At 42.5% G+C, this 22,558-nt stretch overlaps 2 protein-coding genes across 2 annotated transcripts in view; both read left to right on the forward strand.

Annotated features, from left to right (window-relative positions):
- Positions 1 to 6,509, forward strand: part of LOC111980912 (calpain-5-like) — a 61,821-nt gene extending 55,312 nt beyond the window's left edge. Inside the window, exons 7-13 of the mRNA XM_024011966.2 lie at positions 2 to 82; positions 980 to 1,175; positions 1,365 to 1,487; positions 1,894 to 2,090; positions 2,584 to 2,705; positions 3,780 to 3,916; positions 4,106 to 6,509. Of these exons, the coding sequence (XP_023867734.1) occupies positions 2 to 82; positions 980 to 1,175; positions 1,365 to 1,487; positions 1,894 to 2,090; positions 2,584 to 2,705; positions 3,780 to 3,916; positions 4,106 to 4,288 (1,039 nt within the window). The 3' untranslated portion in view covers positions 4,289 to 6,509. The remainder of the gene's footprint in view (position 1; positions 83 to 979; positions 1,176 to 1,364; positions 1,488 to 1,893; positions 2,091 to 2,583; positions 2,706 to 3,779; positions 3,917 to 4,105) is intronic.
- Positions 6,510 to 15,740: 9,231 nt separating this feature from the next.
- LOC111980897 (unconventional myosin-VIIa-like) overlaps positions 15,741 to 22,558 on the forward strand; it is a 93,961-nt gene continuing 87,143 nt past the window's right edge. The window contains exon 1 of the mRNA XM_024011947.2: positions 15,741 to 16,047. The gene's annotated coding sequence lies outside the window, so the exon portion shown is untranslated. The remainder of the gene's footprint in view (positions 16,048 to 22,558) is intronic.

Here is a 22,558-nt window from a genome sequence, read left to right on the forward strand (position 1 = left end):
GCTCAGAGGAGTGGAAGAAGGTGAGCAAGAGTGAGAGAGAGAAGCTGGGCGTCACCGTGCAGGATGACGGAAAGAAATTCTGGTGAGAGGGACCACCATGGCGCGCGCACACACACACACACACACACACACACACACACACACACACACACACACACACACACACACACACACACACACACCATTAACACATTAGGGGTCATTTACCCACACACAGATTAAGCCTGGACTAAAAAGCATGCTCCGTACTTTGCTTAACCTCTCTGGTACCTCGACAACAGCCAGTGAAATTGCAGGGCGCCAAATTCAAAACAACAGAAATCCCATAATTAAAATTCCTCAAACATACAAGTATTATACACCATTTTAAAGATAAACTTCTTGTAAATCCAACCACAGTGTCCGATTTCAAAAAGGCTTTACTGCGAAAGCACACCATGTGACTATGTTAGGTCAGCGCCTAGTCACAGAAAACCATACTGCCATTTTCCAGCCAAGGAGAGGGCTCACAAAAGTCAGAAATAGTGATTAAATTAATCACTAACCTTTGATGATCTTCATCAGATGGCACTCATAGGACTTCATGTTACACAATACATGTGAAATGAGAAATGGGAAATCTGAGGTTTGTAGGTTTTCAACTCATCGCCTATCGAATACACAGTGGGATATGGGTCATTTTGCACTTCCTACGGCTTCCACTAGATGTCAACAGTCTTTAGAACCTTGTCTGATGCTTCTACTGTGAAGTGGGGCCGAAGGAGAGGGGATTGAGTAAGGTCTATCATGAGCTGAACATGCGCTGACCATGCGTGTTCATGTGAGAGCGAGCTCTGTTCTATCTGCACTTTCACTGGCTGTTGTCATATCGATCCCGTTAACAGGATTGCAGCCCTAAGAAGTTTTAACTGATTGAGTGGCACTTTCCTAAATATACCCTCCCTCCCTCTTGCCCTCCCTCCCTTCCTCTCCACCCTAGGATGACGTTTGATGARTTCTGCCAGTACTTCACGGACCTGATCCTGTGCCGCCTCATCAACACCTCTTATCTGAGCATCCACAAAACATGGGAGGAGGAAGTGATGAGGGGCTCCTGGGTCCCCCGCCAAGACCCTCTGAGGAACCGCTCTGGGGGATGCATCAACTACAAGGCCACCTTCCTCCAGAACCCACAGGTGTGGTGCATGAGGGTGGAGGATGTGTGGAAGTGGGGAGAGTGTGGGTGGATGGTGGGAGGCTGGGTAGGAGTGTGTTTGTACTGTGTAAGTTTGTATGTGTTTTTCTGTTGGTGTCTCTGCATGTACTGCATATTCTGTATTTGATTTGAGGAGATTGTTCTAATTAGTGTGTTTGTCTCTCTGCAGTATGTGTTTGATGTGAATAAGGTAGAGGATGAGGTGTTGATCGCCCTGCAGCAGAAGGAGAGGAGAGCCACCACCAAAGAGGGCAAAGGAGATAACCTGGCCATAGGCTTCGACATTCACCGGGTATGTGCGCACACACACAGAGATGAAGACACACACACGAGAACACACTCACACAGATGAAGAGACAAATATGCAGATGTTAGCACACACACACACAAACACAGATGAACACACACAGATGGATACACAGGAAGATGAACACACTGTCGTTCCACATGAATTTTTCCTTTTGCCTCTTAACGCTTTACTTCATGGTATTGCCGTCTCTTTACTTCCTTGCTACTCATAACATAAAAGATAAGACATAAGGATCCTGTTTCAGTCCTCACATGTGCCATCTTTCCACCTCCTATATCTGTCTCCCTGCTTCTGCCTCTATCCTTGCTCTGCCTGATGATGCCATATCTACCTTGAAAGTCTCCCTTTAAAATGTGACCCTGATGTCATGTCTCCTCCCGTCCTCTAGGTGGAGCTGAACAGAAAATACCGCATGCACACGGCCCAGCAGAAGGTGGCGGGCTCCATCTACATCAACTCGCGCTGCGTCTTCCTCAGGAAGGAGCTCAAGGAGGGTCGCTACGTCATCATCCCCACGACTTTTGACCCCAGGCAGCAGGGTGACTTCTTGTTGCGGGTCTTCACCGACGTGCCTTCAGACTGCAAGTAAACCAGCCGGCCGACAAGCAGACCCACCCCCACCCCCACCCCCCTTCCGTTTAACCGCCTTACGTTTGCAAAGGGATAGTTCACTGGGATCATAGAATTGAATAGAACAGTATTGTTTTGTAGTTCTATGATAGGGATTGCCTAATTTGGATCAGTTAAAATTGATCAAATAACAAACCTCATTTTATAGAAACCCATCAAATTCAACTGGTGTGTATGTTAAAGGGATATTTCATTTTGGTATTTTACGACACTTGGGGTTAAAGTATTTTTTGCATTTTACTACTTACTTCAAAAAAGTGAACGATCCCTTTAACATGCACACCAGTTGAATTGTATGGGTTTCTATAAAAGGATTTTAGCTTTTTGATAAAGATGAATTGATTCTCTAAGTGGACCCAGAACCTTTTTCACGTAATTTGTCATCCACTGCCATTACTCTCACCAAAATGAATAACACCCATATTCACTTTCTTTCCCTACCCAACAGAGAGTTGAACCTGGATGAGCCCCCACAGACGTGTTGGACGGGCATGTGTGGTTACCCCCAGCTGGTCACCCAGGTCCACGTTCTGAGTGCTGAGGGACTCCAGGGCCAGGACTCTAATGGAGGTAAGCTAGTAAGGCTGCAGTAGGAAATAGTAGGCCTACAGTAAAGTAAGCTACAGTACGCACCCATGTCGAAGGGAGGCTTTGGGAGCTGACTTGCATAGACCATTTTCACACGAGCTATACTAGCATGGCCCGGTTATATCTCCACCATTGTTACTGGACCATGCTGGAAAGGATGGGGGATAGTTGGAGGGGAAAGGTTCTGGTCGACACAATAAACTCTTCTGCCGATGGGTAACTTGAGTTTAAGTGTGTACTGTACATTTTGTGCGAGTGTGTATGTGTTTTTCCGTGCCCCAGCATGTGTTGCAAGGTGAACTCTTCTGGTCATACACAGAGCTGCACTGTCTCATTCCCAACAAGAAGAGGCACCCGGCCAAAACACAAGGAGGTACATCAGCATCACCTAGTGGCTAGCGGCTTAGCTACAACTAGACATATTGCACAGTAATAGTCCAATAGGCTTTGGCTCAGCCCAGAAACAGCCCCTAGCCCCTAAACCCCTTCAAACTCAACTCTGCACCTCAAAGCCAGTTCCACTACATTTTTACATTGRTCCCCTCTAATCAGGGAATGATTTAGACCTGGGACACCAGGTGTGTTCAATTAATTATCAGGTAGAACAGAAAACCAGCAGGCTCTGGACTTCGTAGGGCAAGAGTTGAATATCCATGTCCTAACCCTTAACCCCTAGCTTCATGTAGATCGAAGAGGATTGGATAGATTTAAGCAAAATGGTAGTAGTTCCACAAAGGGCTAGGTCTAGGAATACTTTTTTCCATATGGCTGAAACCTATCCCCTCCCTTTCAGATTTATAGTCTTCTATAGTTCCTTCTCCCCATATCCTCGACCTACCTAGTAGCACAAGCAACTAAAGCCATGCTCCACCTACCTGTCAGAGACCTGTCTGCTTGCTGGTTGGTCTGATGGCCAGATAAGGATTAGCTTCATTTAGACCTCGAGTTGGTTTTGGCCTGCATAGTTGAGTACACATGCACACACACGTTTACACTTCTCATGCCGATACAGAGATTGACAGCTGTCCCTCATCCTTCCTTCCCTCTCCCTCCCAGCCTCGGACCCGTACGTCATCATCACCTGTGAGGGAGAGAGGGTGCGCTCGCCGGTGCACAAGGACACGCGGAGCCCTAACTTCGATGTCAAAGGCCTGTTCTACCGCAAGAAGCCCAAGGAAGGCATCCACATTGAGGTAAGCACAGACGGAGAGGAGGAACTCTTTTTTTGTATCTGTCTGTCTGTGTTCATACAGTATGTATCCCTCTATCTCTTGAATGTGTTTTACTCTAACTTTTTGAAAATCACTTTTCCTATGCTTCCTCTCTCCCTCTTTTTCTCTTTCTTCTCTGCTCTCCTTGGACCTTGGGCCATACCATAATAGATCTACAATAAGAACGTAATTGTGGATACCTTCCTGGGTCAGGTGACCCTGTCCAGTGACCCAAACGACCGGCAGGAGCAGCACACGCTCCACCTGCGCGACAAGGGCAATCGCCAAGACAACGACCTCCCGGGCACGGTCACCGTGCGCCTCATCACCTGCATCACACTCATCAACATATGACGTCACAACCACCGCCGTCGCTGCTCTCGCCATGGAATGTCGAAGGAGCTTGACCTTTGTCATCTTGACGACCTTTCGCCACCCCTAAACCCAAGCATGTCAGTTAAAAGGTTAATCACCCCCCACCCCTGCTCCACCCAACCCAACACCCCCTTCAACATATACAGACACAGCTTTCTTTCTTTCTGACTCTTTCTCTCACTCTCACACACACACACACACACACACACACACACACACACACACACACACACACACACAGGCCGTGTCTGAGTTCTAAATAGTAGGCTGATTGGGTATGCGAAAATATTACGTTTTATAGTATGTGAAATATTGAAAATTTTGTTTGCTTTAAATGCCAGGACGTCATACTTATTTCATCTTTCCATCTAGTAGAATTCACTGCACACTATTGAGGAAGAGAAGTGTCTTTTCAGACCCACGTAGGTGTGACAACAGCCGATAAACCGCTGATAGTCAGCTACCAAAATGAATGAATGGTAACGCATAAAGCAATTATGCGTTAGATGACACATTCTCAGTATGGGTGAGCCTGGTATGTTGATGTTTGAAGCTTACTGCATACATATACTAAACAGTACATTCTAAATAGTATGATGCATGATTAGTACACAGTATGTATATCGTTTTAGTAAGTAGTATGCAAGACTACTCTCTCTACATGCCTTCAACTCTCACACGCACACGCACGCGCACACACACACACACACACACACACACACACACACACACACACACACACATACATACACACACACACACACACTTTTAACATGCTCCTGCATCCCTCATGCATCTGCCAGCGTCTCTAAGGGCTATACATCGCCTTAAGGCTGAGTGGGTCTCTTTAGGAGCCTGTGACCAGCCATATGTCGGGTGGGAGGGGGGTCATTGTATTGGGTGGTATACTGGGTGTAGCCTTGCCTCCTCCCCCCTCCATCACATCTATCCCCTCTTCCTCTTCCCACTCCCATCCCCTCGGACTACGCTACCCTTCGCTTCTACAGGTTGCCATGGACAAAATCGAGTTTAGCACGGCACAAAAATGATCTGCCTGCATTGCACATGCCCCATTCCCCCTTTACACACAAATGTTTTATTTAATTTTTATTTAACCTTTATTTAACTAGGCATCACACTCTTAGCTTAGCAACCGGCGCTTTTGATATGCCCCAGTGGAGTGACTGTGGAGCTCCGCCTGCCATATTCAAGTGCTTTACGGGACCAAAGACGGACCAGGCCCTCCCTCCCTCTCTCTTTTGCCGGCGGCAGTTGCCACTGTGCCACGTCAGTCGGTCATCTCTACGGCAACGCCACTGCCTGACGCTTCCTAAGTCATGGGACTCCTGTCAATTGACCTGAATCGCGTGAATCATGTGACGTGTGTGTGTGTGTGTGTGTGTGTGTGTGTGTGTGTGTGTGTGTGTGTGTGTGCATGCATTCGTACATGTTATGCCTGCGCCTTTGAACATCATGCACCTCGCCTGGCTCTGACAGGCCCACGGACATGGCTGGATGGAGGGATGAGCAGAAGAAGAGATAGTGGACGGAGAGAAGAGGCAGGAAATCCGTCAGTCGACTCCTGCCAAAAACAACGTGCCATAGCCTTCTTCCTGGCTCTGACTCTGTTGTGACTCGCTACCACTATTCCCGACCGGAACACAGTTTGAATTAGCATAATTTTTTATTATTTGAAATGGTAGTGTGAAAAGAGTGGGTTTTTGTCTGGCCAAGACAGAGACTATGACATCATTCAGAACCATCACTGGTACAGTCCCGAAAACCGTTAGCATCTCTTCTCATGTAGATCATGTCGCTCTTTTTCTTTTGGCCTGCTTTCCACAGGCTATTTATCTCAATCTCTGACAGTGGCAAGCGGCGGAGAAAGAAGATATACAAGGAGGAACAAGCCCCAAACGCCATGTTGTCATGTCGAGTATCTTTTCAAAAGTGCAATATGATTGCAGAGACTTTTCTAGAGCAGGATTTGACGTGGGATCCCACGTACGTTAAGAATCATTCCAGAGACATTTTATTTTTTGAATGTAATGCGGAGAGCTTCGACCGACCGATCTCTCACTCTCTCTTTATCAAACCATCAATCCCTTTTACTTGTTTATGTGCTTGTTTCAACGCCTTTTCTTTTTTGCATTACTCGAACAACAATGGCATTTATTGCATTTTATTTATTTATTGTATTATCACATTTGTTTGTATATTTATTAATGCATTTAATTAATTAATGTGTCTTGGATAGATCATTTTTAATGGTATGTACATGGCCTTGTATTGTTATTCTATTGTTACTATTTTATATTTCCTAATTCTTTCCATCTTCAGTGTGGGAAACAAATGGTAGTGTTTAAGAATCAGCATGTTTACACTATTGCACATCATATCAATGTCATATCAAGATGTTTAAAAGGGTCACTTTAAAGGTACTGATCAGTGACATCCACCATTCATAACAATACGTTTTTACTATTGACTGTCATTCGTTGCTTCAAATGACGAAAATGCCATTCAAGTGCTGTGTGACATATGTATTTCCTTCTATGTTGTTCAGTTGCAGACTAAGACAGAGAGACTAAACTGGTTGCTACAAAAAACTCTGAAAAGGGATAGTTCATGCAAAATCTATTTTTGTGTCGAATTACTCTTACCTCGAGTTGTGTCTGAAGGCCCATAGCGACAGAATCTTCCAGTAGTTAGCATAATTAGAAACGTCCAGATTCATTATTGTAAACAGCGGTGCCGATATTGGCAGAGCTGCTTTGCAAGCCGAAACTTCAAACTGTCTTGTTATAAGGCAATATGTTATACAAGTAACATATAGTAACAAAAACTAAAATTGGACAAACAATTTAGTTAACTGAAATAAAATAATTCAGAAAAACATTTTTAAAACTACACTTCATGACCAAAAGTATGTGGATACCTGCTCGTTGAACCTCTCATTCCAAATCATGGACATTAATATGGAGTTGGTGCCTCTTTGCTGCTATAACAGCCTCCACTCTTCTGGGACGACTTTCCACTAGATGTTGGAACTTTGCTGGGGGGACTTTCTTCCATTCAGCCACAAGAGCATTAGTGAGGTCGGGCACTAATGTTGGGCGATTAGGCCTGGCTCGCAGTCAGCGTTCCAATTCAATGTGGTTGAGGTCAGGGCTCTGTGCAGGCCAGTCAAGTTTTTCCACACCGATCTCGACAAATCCTTTCTGTATGGACCTCGCTTTGTGCACGTGGGCATTGTCATACTGAAACAGAAAAGGGGCTTCCCCAAACTGTTGCCACAAAGTTGTAKGCGCAGAATCGTCTAGAATGTCATTGTATGCTGTAGAGTTAAGATTTCACTGGAACTAAGGGGCCTAGCCAGACCATTATTCCTCCTCCACCAAAGTTTACAGTTGGCACTATGCATTCGGGCAGGTAGCGTTCTACTGGCATCCGTCAAACCTGTAGCTAACAGGGAAGAAATCCGAGCGCGAATGTGAACCATAGGCGTAAACAAGGGCGGCATCCGTTGTTTTGAGTACATTGCTAGAAAGGATAAAAGGAAATGTAGTGTCAGAAGATGGCAGCATGTGTGGGACAGAGATTAAAGAGAACACCCAAAGAACCTCAAAGTTCATCTGATCTGCGCCCACAAAGAATCATACAATTTTAGCCACCAGCTATTGGTAGCTGCTCATCAACGGCAACCAACTTTAGCAGTTATCATGAAAAGAATAGAAACATCAGAACCTAATTCAAGTTTAAAAAAGAGAAGAAGCGCTTGTTCATTTATTCATCCAGTCTGGCAAGTCCACGAGCCTTCAGATAATTCAACCAAACACCTGATCCAAAATGTAAAACCTGGCGCTGCTAGAGTAAACAGGTTGATTGCTTTGGAAATGGATACCAGAAAGTTAAGGAGATTCTGAAAGCATGAAGGCATGAAAAATAACCGTGTAAACGGATGAAGCAAGAAAGGAATGACTACTTCATTTATGGGTATATCAGCCTGCTTCTATCACCCCTCCTCCAACAAGGCACAGCATGCGTTGCTCAACCTCCATCAGATTTAGCATCCATACACCGGAAAGGTAATTGACCGCAAGTGACATACCAGAGGAGAAGATCCTACTTGTCATAACTGACAACAGGGTGAACATAGTCAAGGCTATCGAGCTATTACAGAACTGGCAAGAGAATGATCAACAATAACCAGAGCTGGCCATAGCTTTGAATCTGAGTTAGACACAGACGATTCTCCTTTTAAATCCAAGTCACATTAAGATTGATTTATAATTTTAACCTAAACAAACCTATGACCTGACCCATCACCTTATGTGTTATTGTCCCCCAGTGACAAGAAGTGACATCCCCCCCCAAGAATACAAACTATAGGCCTGCCACGCATGCATAATGCTACTTTCTGTCCCTAACACACACATTTAAACTGAAATGAAATAATATAAAATGAAATATAAATTATTTTATAAAACTCAAAGTAAATAAAAAATAGTACATTGTCTGAAGACTAGCTGAAACTAAACTGAATTTTAAATAAAAATCTAAAAACAAAATCACAACTATAATAACCTAGATGTTTTGTCTCTATGAAGGAAATGTTCAAGTTACTCATAATGGCTGTAATTTAGTCAGGATCATTTTGAGATGATAATCAAGTGATAATGCCTGAGAAGCCGGTGTTTGGGGGATATATTGGCACGGGTGTTGTTAGGCTCGAGACGAAGTCGAGCATCAAGATCACCCCCGGAAGCTAACGTTCTGTTTATCCTCTAAGTAAAGTGTTACAGAGAATAGAACGCTATGGAGAGAACGGTCATGGTTAAGTTAAAGGCAATAGAGTGCCATAGAGCGCATGCAGGTGTCACAGGGTTAAAATATGACATACCAAGCAGATGAATCTTTCTTGCCAGGGGAAGAAGAGGTCCTCCTGTCAATAAGGGGATTGGTTGGTTTTCTGTTGCCAGGATGTAGCAATGTGTGTCCATTCAGCCAGTCTGGTGCTCGGCTCTACTCTGACCAGGGACACCCGTGGTGGGCAGGCTGGCAGGTTAGCAGCAGCAGCCATTTTAGTTATTTATACGACTCAGTTTCACAATCTTGCTGTGACCCCCACAGACAAACAATGTCTTCAGTTAGGTAGTTTGCCCAAGTCCTTATCGTTAGCTATTGCTAGTGGTATAGTAGCTGTTGGCCGTATTGCAGCTTCTGTTCTGACCATATCTGAACCAATAATAGTCACCAGGACCAAGGGGTTGTATCACATGTGGTAGACCATCGCTCGTCTTTTTTAACTCAAGAAAAATATGTGCCACAACGGTGCCAAAATGGACGGGAGGAAAAGACCATTGTACTGCAGTGTACTGTTGGTTAAGGTTCTACAGTAAATTAGCTTTGTTTGCCACTCTTGTGGACATACAATAACTAGTTAAACATTGTGGGAATTGTCAAGCCTTTCTCGTTCCAATATGCTTTTTTTGTGTCTTTGTCAAAAATGCATGCTGGTTGAGATCTCATTGCGTTAACATTGCACGTTCTTGTCATTTGCCAGAAGCATCACTTACTCAAGGTACGATTGGTTTTCCCTTGGTGAGCGGAGTGTCAATTCGGTGATCTGATTTTTCTGGCTCTGTATATATTTTCTGATGGTCCATGCCAAATGTTTTAAGGACACAAAACGCATAAGAATGTTCAGAACTTTGGCCAGTTTTATATCAAACCAATAACACCAATGCATGAAGCAAATTACTTCAAATCAGCTCGCACAGTTTGATTTTCAAAGATATATTTTTTATTCAAAATGTTGTAAACAGTGTTACTAAATTCATATATTGAAGGCTTATGTTGCATACTTGCATGTATTTTACAGATTCTGAACATTTGAATTAAGCATCCCGAACAGTATGTACTGTATATGAAAAGTGACAGCAACCAAAGTGTTTGTCCACTACTGCAGGACTCCTATTGTGACAAATGTAGATATAATGGTGACGAACAAGGAAGTAGCACAAGGTCCCTCGTGGGCCGCAAACCCCAGTCGCCTGATCTTAACACAAACACCCTATCCCCGATCCCAATAAGGATATCCCCACTGGAAGAGATTGTTAGGCACCTTTCAAGGATAGGATCATTACACTCTTACTTTCATCATTACCCCCTCCGTTTCAGAAAGCATGTCAAGTCCTGCGTCTTACAGGACATACTTTCGAAAGCCACGATCACTATCCCACTTCTGACGTCAGTGTGATAAATGTGGAAGTTGTGCTAAGTTTGTAGTGGGCTGTGAACACCAGTTGCCTAGCCTAAAGATTAACACCCTATCCACAATTACAATAGGGCTATCCCAGTTGGGAGGGATTGTACTGTGCTTATCAAGTCCAGGGTCATTACAATATATTCCTGATTTCAGACGCAAGAGCTTATAATAGTTGAGAGACATTTTAAAGCAAGAATACTTGTCAGATGGATACTTATCCAGTTAAATTTGAAAGCAATTTTTTTTTGTTAGAGATGGACAACATGAAAAATGTGAGGAATACCGAAAATAAGTGATTGCAGAGAGTCTTTGTATTGTGTTTACAATTTATTTGGAATATGTGTTTTTATTAAAGCCTGTGTAATGGCCAAACAGTACTTTCTATGTTTCAGTTGAACACAGCCATCAACATGGTGCAATGATTTATGTATGTTAGCTCGTTTAGACTCGGAGCTACCTTGAGTTTGTTAGCCTGCATACCGCTGCATGTGAACTTTAAAGGACATTGGTCATGAAACTTCATACATGTTTATGCTAGGTGTTACGTCATCTTTACGATAGCATTATGTAGATTCTATGACATTGCTCACTCAAATTTGCCAAGTCATGAGACACCTTCTGTGGTGGCCATGTTTCCAAAATGGAGTCTGATACGTTCGACGAATGAGCTTGTGATTCTCTTGTACTTTTCTGCGGATGTTTATTAACTCGAGACTGGAATATACTGCATGGTGACACTTATAGAAGATACTAAGGTCTTTATAACGAGTAGCCTATCTTTTATCAATATTTTATACTCTTGTTAATTTTATATATCCAATTAACCTTGTGTTCTCTACGCTTAACACTGATATGTTTACTGATAGCTAGATATCAGAAGGCTGTATCTTATGTACTGTATGCTTATCTGCGTGTTCTTACGTTGTCTTTTTTTGTTACCGTGCATGTTTGTTTGATTTGATTATCGGTTACACTGTGGTTATTTTATAGTTATGATCTGGAAATCATTTATTTTCATTTTGTATTTTATGTCAACTTGTGGCATGACTTTCAAATAAAACATTAAACCTGATTTATTTTCAACTTGATCTGTCAGAAATGGCTGCCAATGTGGTGTCAAGTCCAGGGTTGGCGTCAATTCCATTCAATTCAGGAAGTCAATTGAATCTAACCTTGGTGTAGTCACGTTTGTCTCGTCATACGGTTAGTAGTTGTCGTTTAAAAAAACAAGACCCTCAGTCTTCACATGGCATTATCAACTGGCACATACACATWGTCCCCAAACCCACCKTATTCATAAGCCAGGAATTACACAACTGTGTTAACCCTCCTTCTCCTCCTTTTACATAGTGGGGTCCAAAATTATTGACACCTTTGCACATTTTTATCAAGGGTGTCAATAATTTCAGACCCCACTAACTTGTCTTCAAAAAGTATTCATACCCCAATTAGTTTTTACAGCCTGAATTCAAAATTGATTAAATATATWTTTTTTCTAAGCCATCTTCACAAAATACTCCATAATGACAAAGTGCTAAAAATAAAAAAAATGAAAATGAAGTAGAGAAGTATCTAATTTACATAAGTATTCACACCCCTGGGTCAATAATTTGTAGAAGCACCTTTGGCTGCGATTACAGCGTTGAGTGGTCTTGGGTATTACTGTATCATCTTTGCATATCTGMATTTGGGGATTTTCTCCRATTCTTCCTTTGCAGATTTTCTCAAACTCTGGTAAGTTAGATGAGGAGCAACAGTGAACAGCAATCTTCAGGTCTTTCCACAGATTTAAAATGGAATTCAAGTCTGGGCTTTGGCTGGGCCACTCAAGGACTTTCACATTCTTGTTCTGAAGGCATTCCAGCATTGCTTTTGCTGTATGCTTGGGGTCATTGTCCTGTTGGAATGTAAATCTCCCCCCCCKCCCCCCCAGTCTAAGGTAATTTAAACTCTAAAGCAGGTTCTCATCAAGGATCTGCCTGTATTTGGCTCCATTCATTGCTCCTGCTAACCTTACCATTCCCCCAGTCTCTGTTGCTGAAAAGCATCCCCATAGCATGATGCTGCCACTACCATGCTTCACAATAAGGATGTTGTTAGACTGGTGATGAGCTGTGCCTGGTTTTCTCCTGACATTGCGCTTTGCATTTAGGCCAAAGAGTAAAATTTTGGTCTCATCAGACCATTGCCTTATGCTCAGTCTTTCATGCGCCTTTTTGCAAACTCCAGACGAGKTGTCATGTGCCTTTTTTCTCAGGAGTGGCTTTCATCTGGCCACTCTCCCACAAAGCCCAGAATGGTGATGTGCTGTAGAGACTGGTCCTTCTGGTAGGTTCTCCCATCTCAGCTAAGGCACTCAGTAGTTTTGTCAGATTGGTCATTTGGTTCTTGGTCACCTCCCTGACCAAGGTCCTTCTTGCCCAGTTGCTCAGTTTGGTTGGACGGTCAGCTCTAGGAAGAGTCTTTTTTGCTTGTCATATCCAATTACGATCTTGTCTCATCGCTGCAACTCCCCAACGAGCTCGGGAAAGGCGAAGGTCGAGTCATGCGTCCTCCGAAACATGACCCGACAAACCGCGCTCCTTAACACKGGCCCGCTTAACCCGGAAGCCAGCCGCACCAATGTGTCGGAGGAAACACCGTTCAACTGAAGACCGAGGTCAGCCTGCAGGTGCCCGGCCTGCCACAAGGAGTCTCTAGAGCGTGATGAGCCAAGTAAAGTCCCCCCGGCCTAACCCGGACGACGCTGGGCCAATTATGTGCCGCCCTATGGGACTCCCGGTCATGGACTCCCGGGTCAGCCTTATTCTGAAATTGATTACATTGTTTTTATTCTTCCAACATCAATCTACACACAAAACCCCATAATGATGAAYCAAAAACAGGTTGAAATATAACATTTACATAAGTATTCAGACCCTTTAATCAGTACTTTGTTGATGCACCTTTGAAGGCGATTACAGCCTTGAGTACTCTTGGGTATGACGCTACATGCATGGCACACGTGTATTTTGGGAGTTTATCCCATTCCCCTCTGTAGATCCTCTCCAGCTCTGTTGGATGGGTTGGATGGGGAGCGTCGCTGTATAGATATTTTCAGGTATCTCCAGAGATGTTCGATCGGGTTCAAGTCGGGGCTCTGGCAGGGTCACTCAAGGACATTCAGATACGTGTCCCGAAGCCACTCTTTTGTGCTTAGGGTTGTTGTCCTGTTGGAAGGTGAACCTTCGCCCCAGTCTGTGGTCCTGAGCGCTCTGGAGCAGGTTTTCATCAAGGATCTCTCTGTACTTTGCTCGTTCATATTTCCCTCAATCATGTCAGTCAGTCTCCCAGTCCCTGCACCTGAAAAACATCCCCACAGCATGATGTTGCCATGAATACTTTCTGAAGACACTGTACAGTGGGGTCTGAAACTGGATGGTGGACCATTCTTGACACACACGGTAAACTGTCAAGAGTGAAAAACCCAGTAGCGTTGCAGTTCTTCACACACTCAAACCGGTGTGCCTGGCACCTACTACCATACCCCATTCAATGGCACTTAAATATTTTGTCTTGCCCATTCAACCTCTGAATAGTACACATACAAATTCCAATTGTCTCAAGGCTTAAGAATCCTTCTTTAAACACTATGGGATCGGTGTGTCCCCCGTGGGACGGTTGAGCTAATGTAGGCTAATGTCAAATTTAGAGTAGCTATTACAGTGAAAGAATTCCATGKTGTTGTTTGAGGAGAGTGCCCAATTAGGAACTTGAAAATGTATTAATAAACCAATTTACCATTTGAAGTAAACACTGAAGTTTGTGGAAATGTGAAATGAACGTAGAATAATYTAACACATTAGATCTGGTAAAAGATATTACAAACAAAAAGTGGTTCAAACTGTAGAACKAAGTTCCTACATTTGAATATAAAKATMTATTTTATCAAACAAAACTATGCTACAATTTATCTCTGGGACCCTCAGGATGACAAATCAGAGCAAGATTACTGAATGTAAMRACATTATTGACATTCAGAGGTGAATGTATCAAATCAGTTTCTGTGATAAGTGTTTTGTTGTTGTGCACTCMCCTCAAACAATAGCATGGTATGTTTTCACTGTAATAGCTACTGTAAATTGGACACTGCAGTTAGACACATCTCAACATCAACTMTTCGGAGGAGACTGCGTGAATCAGGCCTTCATGGTCGAATTGCTGCTTAGAAACCACTACTAAAGGACACCAATACGAAGAAGAGACGTGCTTGGGCCAAGGAACACAAGCAATGGACATTGGACCGGTGGAAATCTGTCCTTTGGTCTGCTGAGTCCAAATTTGTGATTTTTGGTGAACGGATGATGTCCGCATGTGTGGTTCCCACCGTGAAGCATGGAGGAGGTGTTGTGATGTTGAGAGGGTTCTTTGCTGGTGGCACTGTGATTTATTTAGAATTCAAGGCACACTTAACCAGCATGGCTACCACAGCATAATGCAGCGATACACCATCCCATCTGGTTTGAGTTAAGTGGGACGATCGTTGCTTTTTCAACAGGACAATGACCCCAAAAACACCTCCATGCTGTGTACGGGCTATTTGACTAAGGAGAGTGATGGAGTGCTGCATCAGATGACCATGTAGAAAATAGTAAAAAATAGTAATTAAAGAAAGAATAGGTAGGTGTGTCCAAACTTTTGACTGGTACTGTTTGTAAATGAGATATTTCTGTATATCATTTACCAACAAAAAAAAAATACTCTAAAAACATGTTTTGACTTGGTCATTATGGGGWATTGTGTGTAGATGGGTGAAAAATAACATCTATTTAAATTCATTTTGAATTCWGGCTGTAACACAACAAAATAAGTCAAACGGTATGAATACTTTCTGAAGGCACTATATATTACATTACAATGTGTTTTGTGGGACAATAGGTGCAGGATGGAGGAAGGMATTGGGCGGAGGAGAGCAGATATGTATCTTGCATCTAGCCCTGCGTCTAAGCAGCCAAGTGACCAGCCCTGTCTGTAGCAACCCTGACCAGTCTGGCACCATCTGCCACCCCATGACATCTGTCCCCAGCCTCTTCCTCTTCCCCCCTCCTTCCCCCTCCTCCCTTCCGACTGACTGGTCACTGTGCCTGTGTGGCGCACTAAGCCCGCCTCCCTGCTAATGGAGATCAGCGGTCTAACTGAATGAGCGAGAGAGGGGCTGTAGTCACTTTTCTACCAGACAGCAACAGGTACCTCAGAGAGAGAGAAGGAAAGGGGGAGAACATGTGACAGCGTGAGAGAGGACAAACAGAGACCGAGACTGCAGCAAGTGGAAAGATTTCAAGAGAGCTTTTCTTTTGGTCACCCTGCTTCTTCCCATTGATTCATCTGCTACCTGGCTGTAACCAGTTACCTGGACTTACCAGAGTGGAAGAGAGGAACAAGGAACGAGGGACGAAGCGAGGAGACAGGAACTGGAGTGTCTTGAGTGGTAAGTAAGAAAGTAAATGAGGGCTGAGCAGTCAGGGCTGAGGGCTTAGCTGTCCCAGGACACGGTGTTGGCGCCTTTCTTCAGGCATTAGTTACCCAAATCCTCTTACGGCTTGCTCGCCGCTCAGCCAGCTCAAGCCCATTGCATGCTCCCTCCGTACCAGGCCTCAAAGGGGACCATTTATACTCTGACTTAGAGAAACAGAACGTGAATCTTTCTGTGTGTGTGTGTGTGTGTGTGTGGTGGTTGGGAGTGTGTATGTTGCCAGAACGTGTGTTCAAGTGGATTTGTACTTTTTTTATTAAATCAAGTTGGTAAAATATGATTAAATGACCCTAGTAAAGAATAAACTGGTAGGATTGTGAGTGAGAATGAGAAAAGGCATTTGAAGTTGGCGCTTAAGGTATCTAAGTTCTAGATTTCCTTGTGCGTGTTGTTTTTTAACCTCTACGGATCCGTGTCCCTAAAACGGGACGGTTGTTGCTAATGTGCACTAATGTGACTAGAATAACATTGTAAACAACAGTCAACTTTCCGGGACATAGACATGTCTTATATGGGCAGAAAGCTTAAATWATMTTTTATCTAACTGCATGMTACAATTTACAGTAGCTATTACAGTGAAAACATACCATGCTATTGTTTGAGGAGAGTGCACAACAACAAAACACTWATCACAGAAACTGATTTGATACAMTCACCTCTGAATGTCAATAATGTACTTACATTCAGTAATCTTGCTCTGATTTGTCATCCTGAGGGTCCCAGAGATACATTTTAGCATAGTTTTGTTTGATAAAATAATTGTATATATTCAAATGTAGGAACTTGGTTCTACAGTTTGAACCACTTTTTGTTTGTAATATCTTTTACCAGATCTAATGTGTTATATTATTCTACATTAATATCACATTTCCAGAAACTTCAGCGTTTCCTTTCAAATGTTATCAAGAATATGCATGTCCTTGCTTCAGGTCCTGAGCTTCAGGCAGTTAGATTTGGGTATGTCATTTTAGGCGAAAATTGAAAAATCCTTATTAAGGAGGACATCGGCCATTGATCAGAGAATTTTTTTTTGTAACATCTTTGAAATGCAAGAGAAAGGCCATAATGTATTATTCCAGCCCATGCGCAATTTAGATTTTGGCCACTAGATGGCAGCAGTGGGTGTGCAACATTTTAGACTGATCCAATGAACCATTGCATGCATGTTCAAAATGTTGTGTTAAGACTGCCGAAATGTGCCTAATTGGTTTATTAATACATTTTCAAGTTCCTAATTGGGCACTCTCCTCAAACAACAGCATGGTATTCTTTCACTGTAATAGCTACTCTAAATTGGACATTAGCCTACATTAGCTCAACCGTCCCACGGGGTGGGGGGGACACCAATCCCATATTGTTTAAAGAAGGATTCTTAAGCCTTGAGACAATAGGATTGTGTATGTGTACTATTCAGAGGTTGAATGGGCAAGACAAAATATTTAAGTGCCATTGAATGGGGTATGGTAGTAGGTGCCAGGCGCACCGGTTTGAGTGTGTGAAGAACTGCAACGCTACTGGGTTATTCACGCTTGACAGTTTACCGTGTGTGTCAATGGTCCACCATCCAGTTTCAGGCCCCACTGTACAGTGTCTTCAGAAAGTATTCATACCACTTGAATTATTCCACATTTGGTTGTGTTACAACCTGAATTCAAAATGGATTAACTCGATTTTCTCTCTCACCCATCTTCACACAATACCCCACAATGACAAAGTGAAAACAAGTTTCTAGAAATGTTGGCAAATGTATTAGAAATGAAATATCTAATTTACACACCCCTGAGTCAATACGTGTTAGAATAACCTTTGGCAGAGATTACAGCTGTGCGTCTTTCTGGGTAAGTCTCTAAGAGCTTTGCACACCTGGATTGTACAATATTTGCACGTTATTTGTTACAAAAATTATTCAAGCGCTGTCATGTTGATTGTTGATCATTGCTATTTTCAAGTCTTTCCATATATTTTCAAGACGATTTAAGTAAAAACTGTAACTATGCCACTCAGGGACATACAATGTAATCTTGGTAAGCAACTCCAGTGTTTATGTCCTGCTGAAAGATTCATTTGTCTCCCAGTGTCTGGTGAAAAGCAGACTGAAGCAGGTTTTCCTTAAGGGTTTTGCCTGTGCTAAGCCTTATTTAATTTATTTTTATTAGACCCAGCGACGTTTCATCTTCAATGCCCTTGCTGATGGAAGGAGGTTTTCACTCACGATACATGGCCCCATTCATTCTTTCCTTTACACGGATCAGTCGTCCTGGTCCTTTGCAGAAAAAACAGCCCAAAGCATGATGTTTCACCCCCATGCTTCACAGTAGTATGGTGTTCTTTGGATGCAACTCAGCATTCTTTGTCCTCCAAACACGACGAGTTGAGTTTTTACCAAAAAGTTATATTTTGGCTTCATCTGACCATTATGACATTCTCCCAATCTTCTTCTGGATCATCCATATGCTCTCTAGCAAACTTCAAGCGGCCTGAACATGTACTGCTTAAGCAGGGGGACACGTCTGGCACTGCAGGATTTGAGTCCCTGGCGCGTAGTGTGTTACTGATGGTAGTTGTACTTTGGTCCCAGCTCTCTGCAGGTCATTCACTAGTCCCCCGTGTGTTCTGGGATTTTTGCCTCCGTTCTTGTGATCATTTTGACCTCACGGGGTGCGATCTTGCGTGGACCCAGATCGAGGGAGATTATCAGTGGTCTTGTATGTCTTCCATTTCCTAATAATTGCTCCCACAGTTGATTTCTTCAAACCAAGCTGCTTTACCTATTGCAGATTCAGTGTTCCCAGCCTGGTGCAGGTCTACCAATTTTGTTTCTGGTGTCCTTGACAGCTCTTTGGTCTTGGCATAGTGAGTTTGGAGTGTGACTGTTTGAGGTTGTGGAAGGTGTCTTTTATACTGATAACAAGTTCAAACAGGTGCCATTAATACAGGACTAGTGGAGGACAGAGGAGCCTCTTAAAGAAGAAGTTACAGTCTGTGAGAGACAGAAATCTTGCTTGTTTGTAGGTGACCAAATACTTATTTTCCACCATAATTTGCAAATAAATTCATTAACAATCATACAATGTGACTTTCTGGATTTTTTTTCTCATTTTGTCTGTCATAGTTGAAGTGTACCTATGATGAAAATTACAGCCTCTCTCATCTTTTTAAGTGGGAGAACTTGCACAATTGGTGGCTGACTAAATACTTTTTTGCCCCACTGTATCTCCCTCACTAGCTTTATGCACCAGCTGTCAGAGCAGCTCACAGATCACTGCACCTGTATATAGCCCATCTGTAAACAGCCCATCTATCTACCTCATCCCCATACTGTATTTATTCATTTTATCTTGCTCCTTTGCACCCCAGTATCTCTACTTTCACATTCATCTTCTGCACATCTACACATTCCAGTGTTTAATTGCTATATTGTAATTACTTCGCCACCATTACCTATTTATGCCTTAACTCCCGTATCTTACCCCTTTGACTCACATGTATATAAACTTTTGTTTTTTTTTCTACTGTATTATTGACTTGTATGTTTTGTTTATTCCATGTGTACTGTGTTGTTGTATGTGTCGAATTGCTATGCTTTATCTTGGCCAGGTCGCAGTTGCAAATGAGAACTTGTTCTCAACACCGAATCATTCAATGTTTTTTTAATTTTATTGTTTTCTACATTGTAGAATAATAGTGCAGACATCAAAACTATGAAATAACACATATGGAATAATGTAGTAATCAAAAAAGTGTTAAACAAATGAAAATATATTTTGATTTTAGATTCTTCAAAGTAGCACCCTTTGCCTTGTTCACAGCTTTGCCACACTTTTGGCATTCTCAGAACCAGCTTCAATGGGGAATGCTTTCTCAACAGTCTTGATGGATGTCCCAATCAATGCTGAACACTTGTTGGCTGTTTTTCTTCACTCTGCGGTCCAACTCATTCCAAACCTTCTCAATTGGGTTGAGGTTTGGGTGATTGTGGAGGCCAGGTCATCTGATGCAGCACTCCATCACTCTCCTTCTTGTCAAATAACCCTTACACAGCCTGGAGGTGTGTTGGGTCATTGTTTGTTGAAAAATAAATGATAGTGCACTAAGTGCTAACCAGATGGGATGCGGTATCGCGTGCAGAATGCTGTGGTAGCCATCTGGTGCCTTGAATTCTAAATAAATCACTGACAGTGTACCAGCAAAGCACCATCACACCATCCTCCATGCTTCACGTTGGGAACCACACTGCGGAGATCATCCATTCACCTACTCTGGTCTCACAAAGACACTGCGGTTGGAACCAAAAATCTCAAATCTGGACTCATCAGACCAAAGGACTGATTTCATGGAAATCATAAGAGCAGTTTCATCATAGCGCTGATGGTTTTGCAACTGCACTTGAAGAAAGTTCAAAGTTCTTGAAATTTTCCGATTTACTGACCTCTATGTCTTAAAGTAATGATGGACTGTCATTTCTTTGCTTATTTAGCTGTTCTTCCATAATATGGACTTGGACTTTTACCAATAGCTATCTCTGTATACCACGACCTTTTGACAACACACTGATTGGCTCAGAACATTAAGAAGGAAATAAATTCCACAAATTAACTTTTAACAAGGCATACCTGTTAATTGAAATGCATTGCAGGTGACTACCTCATGAAGCTGGTTGATAGAAATGTCAAGCGTGTGCAAAGCTGTCATCAAGGCAAAGGTTGGCTACTTTGAAGAATCTCAAATCTAAAATATATTTTGATTTGTTTAACACTTTTTGGTTTATCATGATTACATATGGTTATTTCATAGTTTTGATGTTCACTATTATTCTACAATGGAGAAAAGTTAAAATAAAGAAAACCCCTTGAATGAGTAAGATGTGTCCAAACTTTTGACTGGTAATGTATATATTAGCCCATGGTGTATCACTAGCTTATAGTACATCTGGATGGAAGTACTACTCCTCAACCACACATGCCAAGACAGAGCCTCTTATACAGCACCACAAGGGACCAATCTGGCAACCATTCCGGCATGTGCCCAAATGTGAAGCTTTCACCCATCCCAACAACAGGTCAGGCCACAGACAGCTGCTGGGTGTCAAAAGCACTTCCTCTCCTATTTGTAAAAATAAATATCTGGGCTCATATTCATTCAGATGATCTCTTTCACCTATCTCGTCTTCACATTCCGTAGAATTAAAAAGCGTAGAGCCTAAGCGAAGGAGCACAGGTACTGAAATGACCCAGCGCATGCCCACTTGCCACTGTAGGTGGCTATGGACCGGAGCCAAAATGGCTACCATAAATACAGACGTAAACAAAGGCTTTGATACCAAGGCAGCCCATGATTCAGCAGTCAATATTAAATGATTGTTTGTATAAGCACTGAGATTAGCCCCAGGAATCTGATTAATCCCTTAAAGGCCTGACCCTACCCCAACCTCTAGACTTCTTACCTCCTCCTCGTTTCATRCCCTCTTTTCCTCCTGCCCTCGCTCCCCTGACTACGTTACCAGCTGAGCCACATGGCTAAGSCATGACACTGTGCTTAACCCAGATGCAACTGTGACACTAATAACAAGCGTAAAGATGTCCAATGAAATGGTTCCCTGTATGAGGACGATTATTTGCACTGGTATTACACAAGAGCAAGATGTGACATTCTTGTATATAAGTACCTGTATAGACTTCCTTAGCATTTCCCATTTATTTTTATGTTTTACWTTTTTTATTTCAKCTTTATTTAACCAGGTAGGCTAGTTGAGAACAAGTTCTCATTTACAACTGTGACRTGGCCAAGATAAAGKAAAGCAGTGCGACACAAACAACAACACAAAGTTACYCATGGAATAAACAAACATACAGTCAATAATARAATAGGAAYAAAAGTCTAGATACAGTGTGTGCAAATGAGGTAGGATAAGGGAGGTAAGGCAATAAATGGGCTTAGTGGCGAAATAATTACAATATAGCAATTAAACACCTGTACCATACCTGTACAGGTCATGGTYATTGCACGTACAGTTGAAGTCTGAAGTTTACATACACCTTAGCCAAATACATTTAAACTCAGTTTTTCACAATTCCTGACATTTAATCCCAATAAAAAATCTCTGTCTTAGGTCATTCTGTACCATGGATGATTGTGAATCGGTGAATTATAAGTGAAATAATCTGTCTGTAAACAATTGTTGGAAAAATGACTTGTGTCATGCACAAAAGTAGATGTCCTAATCGACTTGCCAAAATATAGTTTGTTACAACAGAAATTTGTGGAGTGGTTGAAAAACGAGTTTAAATGACGCCAACCTAAGTGTATGTAAACTTCCGACTTCAACTGTATGTGAATGGCGCCTAACGGCACAGTTGCTTCAATGCAATTTTAGACACACATACTTCATGTCTTTAATGTAATGTTTTAATGTATTTTAAGGGGGTTGCATTATGAGCTAAATAGATAGACCACCACCGCTTGGTTC

This window comes from Salvelinus sp. IW2-2015, linkage group LG20 (genome assembly GCF_002910315.2).
Source record: "Salvelinus sp. IW2-2015 linkage group LG20, ASM291031v2, whole genome shotgun sequence".
NCBI lineage: Eukaryota > Metazoa > Chordata > Actinopteri > Salmoniformes > Salmonidae > Salvelinus > Salvelinus sp. IW2-2015.